The sequence below is a fragment of the Nomascus leucogenys genome, chromosome 21 (assembly GCF_006542625.1).
Source record: "Nomascus leucogenys isolate Asia chromosome 21, Asia_NLE_v1, whole genome shotgun sequence".
Lineage (NCBI taxonomy): Eukaryota > Metazoa > Chordata > Mammalia > Primates > Hylobatidae > Nomascus > Nomascus leucogenys.
The window spans coordinates 49,639,332-49,652,664 of NC_044401.1; the positions used below are offsets into that span (position 1 = coordinate 49,639,332).

Genomic DNA, 13,333 nt, shown 5'->3' on the forward strand with positions numbered 1-13,333 from the left:
CGGGAGCACCACTAGAAACAGGACCCTTCTTCAGTCAGCCTGCATGGGGGCTCCTGTTGCTTTGGGGGCTGCTTTCCAGCAGTTGCGTCAGGCAACGACCCACCTCATCCCCCAGCCAGCACCTGAACAGGCACTCACGTCAGATGGATAGACCTTGTTGCTGAACTTGTCAAAAACTTTGATGGTGATTTCATACAGGTGGCCGGTCTCCAGCACCCACCTGTCACCAGGGTGAATGGTGAACCCTAAAACAGGCAGGGGGAGCCTGAGCACTCAGGCCTCAGGGGCAGCAGGGTGGAGGAGGATGGGACCACCACCCTCAGCACAGGGGCCCTCAGCATCCACACGGGAAGCCCCACTCCACCCACCTGGAGGCCCCACACCACCCACCTGGAGGCCCCACACCACCCACCTGGAGGCCCCACACCACCCACCTGGGGGCCCCACACCACCCACCTGCGGGCCCCACACCACCCACCTGGAGGCCCCACACCACCCACCTGGGGGCCCCACACCACCCACCTGCGGGCCCCACACCACCCACCTGGGGGCCCCACACCACCCACCTGGAGGCCCGACACCACCCACCTGGGGGCCCCACACCACCCACCTGCGGGCCCCACACCACCCACCTGGGGGCCCCACACCACCCATCTGCGGGCCCCACACCACCCACCTGGGGGCCCCACACCACCCAACTGCGGGCCCCACACCACCCACCTGGAGGCCCGACACCACCCACCTGGGGGCCCCACACCACCCACCTGCGGGCCCCACACCACCCACCTGGGGGCCCCACACCACCCACCTGCGGGCCCCACACCACCCACCTGGGGGCCCCACAATTATGGCCTTGGCCTCCTCCACGGAGAGGGACCTGTTGCTGAGGAACAGATGCCTGATGCCGCCTTCAGCCCTGAGTCCTGAGCTGACCTCCCGAGGACCAAACCTGGACTCACCCCACTCTATCTGAACAAGTCTCCTTCAAACTCATTCCTGTCCTCAGTGGGTCTACACTCAGAATCCAGCAGCTGTGTCCTCAACATACAGCAGGTCTATGCTCTGAAGTGATAACAGGTCTATAGTGTTCACAGTAGAACTAGTCTGAATCTTCAGGGGGTCTGTGCTCTGAGGAGGGATGGACATAGACTCCAAGAATATGATGCATCTGGAAAAGGAACGCGTTGTCAAAGTTTGTTGATCAAACCCGAACACAAGGTTTGTCAGAATCTACCACAGCATTCCCTATCAGCACCTCCCACTGGGGTCAACGCTGAAGAAATAAGGGGTGTCCTGCTAGTCAGGGCTGGGGCTACCTAGAGACATGTCCCTGCAGCTTCCTACATCAGATCTGCCCATGTCCTTGTGAAAAATGCAGATTCTTGTCCCCTGGCCCAGGCTGTGTCTGCAAGAAGCCTGGGAAACTGCATTTTATCCACATGCACACGTGATGGAAACACTGACATGCAAGACCAGCCGCTGAGTCCACACAGGAACAGTAAGGCCTGCGAGATGAGGCAGCAGGCCCAAGAGCACAAACCAGCCGAGGCGGGACCAGCAGCGCCCTCACCTCCCCGAGGCTGCCTGCTCCTGTCCCACCTCCCCGGCCTACCACCCAGCTCTGGGGAACGATTCTCCATGACTGGTCCCCTAGCCCTGGGGACTGGACGGCACCACGTCTCACTCTCCCCGGATCCCAGCTTGGGGAGATGTCGGGGATGTGGTGTAGCCTGGAGTGTGGGCTGCTGGGCAGGCTGACTTCAGGGATCCTTCCCACGCAGCCTCCCACTTCAGCCTGCATTTATAAACGAGCCCACCGGCCCCCTGCACAAGAGCAATCTGCCACCATGCTTCCATCTCCCCAGCATCTGCCGGTGCTGGGCCACGCTGTGATTTATTTCCTCGCCTGGTTACTCTAGGTGTCACATGTCGAATTGACCACAAATCCAGGACAATCCAGCTCCAACCTGCCTTGGTGTCTGGGATTTCTGTTATCATTCGGCTCAGGTGCAGAGCTGCCTGGAAGTTTGGGGGGCCTGACATGGCAGGGGACAGGGGTCTGTCAGAAGGGGACAGGGAACCAGCATCCCCTCAACATCCAACATGCGCCAGGCCCAGAGAGGGGCCCTGAGCGGATCAATCTGCCCAGCTGGGCATGGGATCCCCTCCAGCTCTGTTTCCCAGGGCAGGAGGCTGAGGCTCAGGTGGGTAATGTTCCCTGGCTAAGGCCACAGGCAGGAAGTGACAAGGCCAGGACTGAAATCCAGGTCTCTGACTCTCCGGCTTGTGGTCATAGTTGTACAAAACACCAGAAACTGCAGAGCTGGTCCAGAAAGCTCTGCCTCCAGGAGGGCGACTCAGCTCTCAAAGGCGTCGGGACATGAGGACGTCTGCCTGGAGTCACCGTGAGCTGAGTCCTGAAGGTTGTGATGGAGGAACCAACATGTCCCCATCATCCCCTACAGCCCAGAGCTGGACTTTAATGGTGTAATGGTGGGCGGATCACGAGGTTAGGAGATCGAGACCATCCTGGTCAACATGGTGAAACCCCATCTGTACTAAAAATACAAAAATTAGCTGGGCGTGGTGGCTCGCACCTATAGTCTTAGCTATTTGGGAGGCTGAGGCAGGAGAATCGCTTGAACCCGGGAGGCAGAGGTTGCAGTGAGCCGAGATTGCACCACTGCACTCCAGCCTGGTGACAGAGCGAGACTCCATCTCAAAAAAAAAAAAAAAAAAAAAAAAAAAAAAAAAGACCAGATGATGGTAAACTCCCCAACAAAGGACTTATAATTACAAAGGGGTGAGAAGGTGACTTCCCCAGATCAGAAGCAAGTGGAAGAATGGAGTCTCACTCCGGTTATATTCCTGCCAAAGACTCAGTGCTCAGAGCCTGGCCATGAGGGAACAGCAGATAAACCCAAAATGAGGGCTGCTCTACAGATAACCAGACTGTCCTCTTCACAAGTGTCACGGTGTCCAAAGTCAAAGCCCAGGAGACTGTCCCAGGCTGACAGAGACTAAGAGAAACAGGACACATGTGGCAGGTGACTCAGGGCTGGGATTTTTCTTTTTGCTGAAAGGGATAAAACTGGGACAAATGGCTGGGCACAGTGGCTCATGCCTGTAATCCCAGCACTTTGGGAGGCCGAGGCGGGCAGATCAGGAGGTCAAGAGATCAAGACCATCCTGGCCAACATGGTGGAACCCCATCTCCACTAAAAATACAAAAAGTAGTTGGGCGTGGTGGTGCACACCTGTAGTCCCAGCTACTCGGGAGGCTGAGGCAGGAAATTCACTTGAACCCTGGAGGCAGAGGTTGCAGTGAGCTGAGATTGCACCACTGCACTCCAGCCTAGTGACAGAGGGAGACTGTGTAAAAAAAAAGGGCTGGGCCAGATGTGGTGGCTCATGCCTTTAATCCCAGCACTTTGGGAGGCCGAGGCGGGCAGATCACGAGGTCAGGAGATTGAGACCATCCTGACTAACACAGTGAAACCCCGTCTTTACTAAAAATACAAAAAAAATTAGCCGGGTGTGGGGGCACGCGCCTGTAGTCCCAGCTACTCGGGAGGCTGAGGGCAGGAGAATCGAACCCGGGAGGTGGAGGTTGCAGTGAGCCAAGATTGCGCCACTGCACTCCAACCTGGGCGACAGAGTAAGACTCTGTCTCAATTAAAAAAAAAAAAAACTGGGACAAATGACCAAACTCGAGTGAGGTCTGAAGATGGTCGGCATCCGTGTTCGTTTCCTAGCACCATAACTGCATGGTGGCCATGCAGGACAATGTCACTGATGGTCGTAAAGCACTAGAAAATCATCAGAGTGATGGGACATGAGGCTGGCAACCGGCTTTCAGGTGAGTGTGGGAAACCTCTTTTTGGACTGCACTGGCAGATTTTCTACAGGCCTGAAGTTTCTGCAAAAGGACACTCAAACATGAAAGTGAAACTTTAAAAAAAGGCATCATGCTCTTTAAAAATCACATAGCAAAACTAGAGGCAAGCAGCACAGTCAGACCTGGGGCCTGCACCAGCGCAGGCCAAGGACCCGTGTAGCTCTGCTCCTGCCCTGTCCCACAGGTGGCAGCACTCGCCGTGCAGCCAGTGAACCCTGGACTGGAGGCTTGTGCATTTCAGGAACTAATCTGCTCATTTTCTTTTCTTTTCTTTCCTTCTTCTTTTTTTTTTTTTTTTTGAGACGATGGAGTCTTGTTCTGTCGCCCAGGCTGGAGTGCAGTGGTACGATCTCGGCTCACTGCAAGCTCCGCCTTCAGGGTTCACGCCATTCTCCTGCCTCAGCCTCCTGAGTAGCTGGGACTACAGGTGCCTGCTACCATGCCCAGCTATTTTTTTTTTTTTTTTTTTTTGTATTTTTAGTAGAGACGGGGTTTCACTGTGTCAGCCAGGATGGTCTTGATCTCCTGACCTCGTGATCCGCCTGCCTCAGCCTCCCAAAGAGTTGGGATTACAGGCATGAGCCACTGCACGCAGCCAAACTGCTCATTTTCTAACTACAAGTAAATAGCCCTGGGGCCCGTGGCTCCCACATGAGAGTGCAGATCCACACAGATCTGAGTTCAGACTCCAGCTCTGCCCTCCCTGAGCTCAGACAAGCGGCTCGGCCTCTTCAGGTCTCAGCCTCTATAACTACTCAATGGAGAGCACAGCAGTATGCAAGCTCACATGGCTGCTGGGAGGATAACACAGGTCAAGAAGTTTAAGGCATCCACCTCACAATGGGTCTGTCTACACCACTGTGGGCGACGTAGCCTGTTACACCTGAGACCAGCGGGCACAGCCGGCCCATGCCCCAGCAGATACCTGGCTGCCCTTTAACTGGTCCCCCAGTTATGAGGACAGAACATAAAGGTTCTGCTGCAAGTCCTGAGAGTGCAGAGGGAGGGGCCGGGTACAGTGGCTCACGCATATAATCCCAGCATTTTTGGAGGCCGAGGCAGGCGGATCACGAGGTCAGGAGATCGAGACCACCCTGGCTAACACAATGAAACCCTGTCTCTACTAAAAATACAAAAAATTAGCCGGGCATGGTGGCATGCGCCTGTAATCCCAGCTACTCAGGAGGCTGAGGCAGGAGTATCGCTTGAACCCAGGAGGCAGAGGTTGTAGTGAGCCGAGATCATGCCATTGCACTCCAGTCTGGGCAACAGAGAGAGACTCCAGCTCAAAAAAAAAAAAGAAAGAAAAAGAAAGAGAGAGAGAAAGAAAGAAAAAAGAAAAGAAAGAAAAAAGAAAAGAAAGAAAAGAGAAAAGAAAAGAAAGAAAGTGCAGAGGGAAAGGGCCAACTTCTCACCCAGCACCCAGCACTCACTAGATGGACTTTGCCTCCAAGATCTGCCTGTGAGAGAGTTGTGTCTCACCAGATTCCTTCCCCTGGAGGTCAACACCCAAAAGTCAAATCAAAATCTTTTGCATATCATTCCCAAGAGGTGAAACATAATCAAAGGCTCTGAAGTTTGCTGTGGCAAAGGCAGGAAAGATCTGGTGCTTTGAGAAAGACCATCTTTAAATACCAGAGTGAGGACTATGATGGCAAACACAGCACACTCAGAGCCCAGAGGCACCATCTCTGTATGCCGTTAAAATACAAAAATAACAAATCAGATTTTACACATTTATTTCTGATTTCACAGCTCCCTTCCAAGGCTTCATGGCCTCAGGTGTAACCCTTGTGCTCCCCAGAAGCCTCTCCCATTAGGTCCTACCTGGAGTGGAGTTCCCTACCTCCCGTCTTCATCCTCACTGCTGCGTGCATCGCATGGTGTCCAGGGGCCACAAACATCAGCAAGAAGTGTCTTCCAGAGAGTGACTCATCCATCCCTCCTACTCCATTGAGGTCACATTAGATGACACAAGATCACCCTTCTCTGTCCTCTGGGCTCTCTTACCCTCCCTGGGCTCTATGGAGTTCGAGGCCATCAATGAGGTGTTGCTGACAATTGTAAACCATTAAGTGAGAAGGTCTCCTTTCCTCCTCTCGCTTCCCCATTTTTGCTGCACTGTTACAGCTCTCAGCTACAGACTTATCTACCTGGAATTCTAACTGTGATGGAAACATTGTGAGGTAGATGAGCTCATTCAACAGACCTGGGCTGGGCCCAGAACTGCTACCCAAGTGTTCTGTGCAGAGGGAAATGCTCTCTGTGCTGTTGAGTGCTATGGTCAGTGGCAAATAACTCCTAGGGACACATGAAATGTGGCTGTTGAACAGAGTGTTTCGTTGCACTCTAATTAATTGAATGGATTAATTAAGTTAGTTATAAGCAGCACCTCCGGATAGTGGCTGCCACACAGAAGAGCCCAGCTTCAGAGATATAAAGTTGAAGAAGACATGATTCTTCTACCCTGGTATTTCCTTGCAGAGTAGGTGTCTGCTCTGATCCAATCATCCATTTATGGGAGCTTCCTGGGCACAGGTACAGGGGCCGGGCACTCTGTGAGGCCTGGGGATGCTGCAACGGGGAGGACAGCATCCAGGTCGAGGGTTCCCAGCAGGGGCTGCACTTGTACACAGAGGTGAAAAGCACGAACCAGCAAACCCTGTCCAGACAGGATCAGAGCAGCAGGGACAGAGGGGATGGGGACAACTTACTGTCTTCAGGAGCCCACGCTCATCTCCTCTGACCCTGGATCAGAGCCCGAGAAAGCACCTGGATTAGTGTGGGGCCCAACAGTCTAGACAGGGTGAGGATGAAACCCTTCTATGCCTGAGCTAGATCCCAGCCCAGCGATGTGCTTATCAGAACCTCTGGGAGGACTAAGATGGGCTGCCCAGGGCTGAGCTCTGGGATGACAAGGAATGAGGAGGCCTCAGTTCTTGCCCTGGCAGTGACCAGCCATGGCTAGGATTCACTCTCACTTAGATGGAGCACAGAAATCACTGTGCAGATGGCTGTGGCTGGATTCAGGTGATGATGGCATGCTGACTCTTCTGAACTTTAAAACCCTGGAATCCATCCTCCCCCTCCCATCCACACATGGCCTGGACACTCTTGTGACTTCCCTCAGCCCCTCTGTACTCCTCCCTCTTCAGGTCCAGCCCAGGGCCCTGAGCCCTGCCTTCTCCCATGGAGTCCATGGGTGGCTGTCTCAGAACTCCTAGAGCTCTTGGTCTTGGTGTCACTCATTTGAACATTTAATCCCTCACAACAGATGTCTCTTCAGGCACCACTGGGAAACTGTTCTAGACAGCAAAGGTTCTTGGAGAATCTTACTATGAGAAATATGTTTCTTCTGGGGAAAGTGATATTTTTTTAAATTGAACAGTCTCACTTATTTTTGTTTTGTGGGGAAAAATTTTGATACCTACAGAGCAATCAAATTCTATTAAAACAAAGTGTGTCACACAGTATTCATGGTCAATGGGATTCTGAAGCCATGATTTTGCCTCATGTGATATTTTATGCTTACTTCAACAAACACCTTGACTTGTTTCCTTGCAAAGCAGTTCAGAAGCAACAAGAACCTATTGCAATTAGTGGGTCCTACCAGGCCGAATGGGGATCGCCCTGCCCCTCAATGGCTGAGTTTATCTTTCTCCACGTCGCAATGCACACCCTACTGTGTCCTCCTCCTAAGAAGGAAGCCACGTCTCCACCCTGAGGCAGGGTCCCTGAAGAAGCCCCTTGTTTCTCCTTCATTCTATAGTGTGTGTTGCTCCACCACCCAGAAGCCATGGTTGGTGTAAGTAATGGGAGAGATTATCCACATGGAAATGGAATTACCTATTTTCAGTCACATTATCTGAAGTGGAATAGTAGACCTCAGTTGAGAAAGCTGGAGAGAAATTGCCCCAATTTGTCTAGAGTCTCCTCGTTTCTCGGAGTCCTCCCAGAATTAGGTGTGGGGCTTACTGTAGAAGGAGGCCCAGCCTGGCAGTCCTTGTGTTTACGATGGGGAGGGTTAATTCTGAGGTTTCCTGTAATAAAAAGGCTTGGGGAATGTGGAGACGTATAAGGATGAAGCATCAATGGGGGGACTCCTCCTCCTTGAAATCCTAAAGTGTTTGAGGAGCAAGGACTCTGGGGTTCCTGCAGTCTCTGTCCTGGCAAGTGTTCCACACAGAGGGGCTCAGGAACAGGATTAAAATCCCAACTGATGCCAAACTCATAGTAGAAGCTTAGAGTCTCTCCCAGGAAGTAGATAGAGGTGGGAAGAAAGTGCATGGGATTTGGAATCAAAGGGTTAATCTAAACCTGTCACCTAATGGTAGTATATTTTATTCTATAGTCAAATAATTATTTGAATTTTATAACAATACTCAAGACACGCAATTCTTGTTTAATGTATTAAAAACATTTAAATGTTTGGGAGATCGAGTTGGGAGGATCGCTTGAGCCCAGGAGTTTGAGACTGGCCTGGGCAACATAGCAAGATTCTTGTCTCTTAAAAAAAAAAAAAAAGCAGGTCAGGTGTGGTGGCTTACGCCTGTAATCCCAGCACTTTGGGAGGCCAAGTGGGCGGATCACGAGGTCAGGAGATCGAGACCATCCTGGCTAACATGGTGAAACCCTGTCTCTACTAAAAATACAAAAAATTAGCTGGGCGTGGTTGTGGGTGCCTGTAGTCCCAGCTACTCGGGAGGCTGAGGCAGGAGAATGGCGCGAACCTGGGAGGCGGAGCTTGTAGTGAGCGGAGATCGCACCACTGCACTCCAACCTGGGCAACAGAGCGAGACTCCGTCTTTAAATAAATAAATAAATAAATAAATAAATAAATAAATAAAAATAAATAGGAGGTGTTTCACATAAAAACAGAGATTTCTTTTTTTTTGAGACGGAGTCTTGCTGTGTCGCCCAGGCTGGAGTGCAGTGGCGCAATCTCGGCTCACTGCAATCTCCGCCTCCCGGGTTCACGCCATTCTCCTGCCTCAGCCTCTCCGAGTAGCTGGGACTACAGGCGCCCGCCACCACGCCCGGCTAATTTTTTGTATTTTTAGTAGAGACGGGGCTTCACCGTGGTCTCGATCTCCTGACCTCGTGATCTGCCCGCCTCGGCCTCCCAAAGTGAGCCACCACGCCTGGCCATAAAAACAGAGATTTCTATTTTCTCTAAAAAATCAGAGCTCTTGCCTCACAGGCCCACACCCCCACACATCAAAAACCAGCTAGAGGTGCCAGTTCTGCAGGACAGTGTGAGGAGGCCATGGACTCCCCCAATGAAGGTGGCAGAAATCACGAAACACACACACAGCCATTGAAAATCTCTGGGATGATGAGGTCCAGAGATCTCATTTGAGATCAGGAGTTCGAGACCAGCCTGGCCAACAAGGTGAAACTCCGTCTCTACTAAAAATATAAAAATTAGCTGAACGTGGTGGTGGGTGCCTGTAATCTCAGTATGCAGGAGACTGAGGCAGGAGAATTGCTTGAACCCAGGAGACAGAGGTTGCAGTGAGCCAAGGTCGTGCCATTGCACTCCAGCCTGGGTGTCAAGAGCAAAATTCCATCTCAAATAAATAAATAAATAAATAAATAAAACTAAAATAAAATCTCTGGGATGATTCCAAGGGCACACAGCAAATGAAGAAGTGTTTATTAAAGAAAACCTACTAACACCTGGGAAGAACACCAAGGGACTGCGGTGTGTGAAATAAGATGCTCGTCCTCCCTGACTCCCCACCCCAGTGAGGGGGCTCCACTCCAGACTGCTTTCCCCAAGATCACAGGACTCCCTCACCCCCCAGCTCCTGCTTGGGGGATTTGCTTCCTAAGAGGGGCAGAATGTCATCTTTTCTTATCATGCCACCAGCTACCGCTTGCTGAGACCTCTTGCTCAGCCCAGGAAAGTGAGTTGAGAGGTGGAGGCTCTTGTCTTCCACCCAGGCCCCCTCATGGGATAGAGGCTCTGCCTTGGGTGCAGCACCCGTGAGAATACTGGGGCCCGGCCGCCCTTCCCTGGCTCACGGGGTGGGCCCTGCTAAGAGAGGCCAGCCGAGGAACACTGGGGCTGCTGCCCCATTCACCAAGCACCCAGCTCCTGATGTGCAGGTGTCACCAGAGAGAGATGCACCACTGTACCCAGCACCATAGCTCTGGCTCAGAGAGTTTGCCTGGGAAAGCAGCAGGCAGAAAACAGAAGGTGTGAGTAGCTTTTGAAGAAACTGACTTCAGTTTGTTGACTTCTGGGAGCCCGGTTGTAGTTGATCCCCGGAGTTTCGCCATGCGGAACTGGGGGGCTTTCGCGGCCCGCATCGGTTCGGAGTAGCTGCCTTAGCCCCGACCAAACCATCCTCTACAGCCTCCTGGCCCAGGCGCAGGCTGCCCATACTGCCTGTGGCATGAGGGAGCCGGAAGAGCTGATGCCCGATTCGGGTGCTGTGTTTACATTTGGGAAAAGTAAATTTGCTGAAAATAATCCCGGTAAATTCTGGTTTAAAAATGATGTCCCTGTACATCTTTCATGTGGAGATGAACATTCTGCTGTTGTTACCAGAAATAATAAACTTTACATGTTTGGCAGTAACAACTGGGGTCAGTTAGGATTAGGATCAAAGTCAGCTGTCAGCAAACCAACATGTGTCAAAGCTCTAAAACCTGAAAAAGTGAAATTAGCTGCCTGTGGAAGGAACCACATCCTGGTGTCAACAGAAGGAGGCAATGTATATGCAACTGGTGGAAATAATGAAGGACAGTTGGGGCTTGGTGACACTGAAGAAAGAAACACTTTTCATGTAATTAGCTTTTTTACATCCGAGCATAAGATTAAACAGCTGTCTGCTGGATCTAATACTTCAGCTGCCGTAACTGAGGATGGAAGACTTTTTATGTGGGGTAAAAATTCCGAAGGGCAAATTGGTTTAAAAAATGTGCCTAATGTCTGTGTCCCTCAGCAAGTGACCATTGGGAAACCTGTCTCTTGGATCTCTTGTGGATATTACCATTCAGCTTTTGTAACAACAGATGGTGAGCTATATGTGTTTGGAGAACCTGAGAATGGGAAGTTAGGTCTTCCCAGTCAGCTCCTGGGCAATCACAGAACACCCCAGCTGGTGTCTGAAATTCCTGAGAAGGTGATCCAAGTAGCTCGTGGCGGAGAGCATACTGTGGTTCTCACGGAGAATGCTGTGTATACCTTTGGGCTGGGACAATTTGGTCAGCTGGGTCTTGGCACTTTTCTTTTTGAAACTTCAGAACCCAAAGTCATCGAGAATATTAGGGATCAAACAATAAGTTATATTTCTTGCGGAGAAAATCACACAGCTTTGATAAGAGATATCGGCCTTATGTATACTTTTGGAAATAGTCGCCACGGAAAATTAGGACTTGGACTGGAGAATTTTACCAATCACTTCATTCCTACTTTGTGCTCTGATTTTTTGAGGTTTATAGTTAAATTGGTTGCTTGTGGTGGATGTCACATGGTAGTTTTTGCTGCCCCTCATCGTGGTGTGGCAAAAGAAATTGAATTCAATGAAATAAATGATACTTGCTTATCTGTGGCGACTTTTCTGCCGTATAGCAGTTTAACCTCAGGAAATGTACTGCAGAGAACTCTATCAGCACGTATGCGGCGAAGAGAGAGGGAGAGGTCTCCAGATTCTTTTTCAATGAAGAGAACACTACCTCCAATAGAACGGACTCTTGGCCTTTCTGCTTATTTTCCCCCCAATTCAGTCTTTCCACGATGTTCTGAGAGTAACCTCCAAGAGAGTGTCTTATCTGAACAGGACCTCATGCAGCCAGAGGAACCAGGTTATTTGCTAGATGAAACGACCAAAGAGCCAGAGATAGATAATTCTTCAATCGTAGAAAGCCTTGGAGAAACTACTGATATCTTAAACATGACACACATCATAAGCATGAATTCCAATGAAAAGTTATTAAAATTATCACCAGTTCAGAAACAAAAGGATCGTGAATTTTCTAAAACTGAGGAACTAAAACTAGAAGATGTGGATGAGGAAATTAACGCTGAAAATCTGGAAAGCAAGAAGAAAACTGTGGGAGACGATGAAAGTGTTCCTACAGGTTACCACAGTAAAACAGAAGGATCAGAAAGAACCAATGATGATAGCTCAGCTGAAACTATTGAAAAGAAAGAAAAAGCCAACCTAGAGGAATGGACCATTTGTGAGTACAATGAAAACCCAAAAGGATACATGCTTGATGATGCAGATAGCAGTTCATTAGAAATCCTAGAAAATAGTGAAACAACACCAAGCAAAGACATGAAAAAAACAAAGAATATTTTTCTGTTCAAAAGAGTCCCCTCAATAAATCAAAAGATTGTCAAGAATAACAATGAGCCACTCCCAGAGGTAAAATCCATGGGAGAGCAGATCATTTTAAAAAGCGATAATAAAGATGCCGACCAGAACCACGTGAGTCAGAATCATCAGAATATCCCACCAGCAAATACAGAGAGAAGATCAAAATCCTGTACAATACTGTAAATATATATTTATGTTTTCACAGTCACCAAGTGTATTGTAATGTATACTTGAAAAACGTTATAACTTATGAAGGAAAGTTTCTGATAGTAGTCTTTTAAATATCTAAGTTAATATGTTTTATTCAGCTTCTATAAGTGTGACCAGTTTTGATATTTACTTATGCTAATATTTTTAACAAGTCGTTTCAAAATATGTGTATCTCAAATTCTCCCTCAAGTGTTGTGGCCTTAACTGTTCAGTGTTGCAATAAAAAATATATTTTTATAGGTGGAAAATTGAAATAAGATATTTCATAGTTTTTACTAAACAATTTTACTTCTTTATAATTTTATAAGGCAATATTTTCAATCTTATGACACTGTAACAGTTTTTGATGTATTTACAATTTTTACAAAACTGAGGTAAAATTGTTTATAATGAACATATTTTAATAAACTGTATCTGGTCAGTTCCACTGTTAAAAAAAAAAAAAGAAAAGAAAAAGAAACTGACTTCACGTGCAAACGGAGCTCGGAGAAGTCCAAGCCTAAGCGCGCTCTCCAGAACAGCGGAGGTTGTGCTGAAAGGCAACTGGGAGGCAACGGAGAGCCTGGGAGTTGTGGGCTACACTGGAGGCCGGCAAGTCTGCAAGAGAGAAACGGAAAAAGAGAGAGCTGGGAAGAGCTCTCCTGGGGTCAGAACAAACCTTAATACCTTTTGTGACAAAGAATGTAACATCAAAATAGCCGACTTTGGGTTTAGTTCAACATTTGCAAAGAGAGACTGAGAACGTTTAAAGGGACTCACCCTTATGCAGGCCCAGAACTCTTCCTGGGCCATGGGTACCAATGACCTGCCATCAATGTTTGGAGCCTTGGCATCATCGTATGCAAAATGGTGGCTGGGGCCCTGCCATTTTATGAGCAAAACTGTAAGGATA

General features: G+C 49.3%; 1 protein-coding gene across 2 annotated transcripts; it reads left to right on the forward strand.

Annotated features, from left to right (window-relative positions):
* Positions 1-10,299: 10,299 nt before the first annotated feature.
* Positions 10,300-12,414, forward strand: LOC100586025 (X-linked retinitis pigmentosa GTPase regulator-like). Of its 2 annotated transcripts, XM_030801851.1 has the most exons (2): positions 10,300-11,358; positions 11,542-12,414. In XM_030801851.1, the coding sequence occupies exons 1-2, from the start codon at positions 10,300-10,302 to the stop codon at positions 12,412-12,414; spliced, it is 1,932 nt and encodes a 643-aa protein (XP_030657711.1). The 2 variants fall into 2 exon arrangements, with proteins under 2 accessions (XP_030657711.1, XP_030657710.1); XM_030801850.1 differs by having other exon boundaries at positions 10,300-12,414.
* Positions 12,415-13,333: the final 919 nt, after the last annotated feature.

Bases quoted from the DNA above. Each gene is read 5' to 3' on its own strand.
- LOC100586025 (XM_030801850.1), top strand. From the start codon at position 10,300: ATGAGGGAGCCGGAAGAGCTGATGCCCGATTCGGGTGCTGTGTTTACA.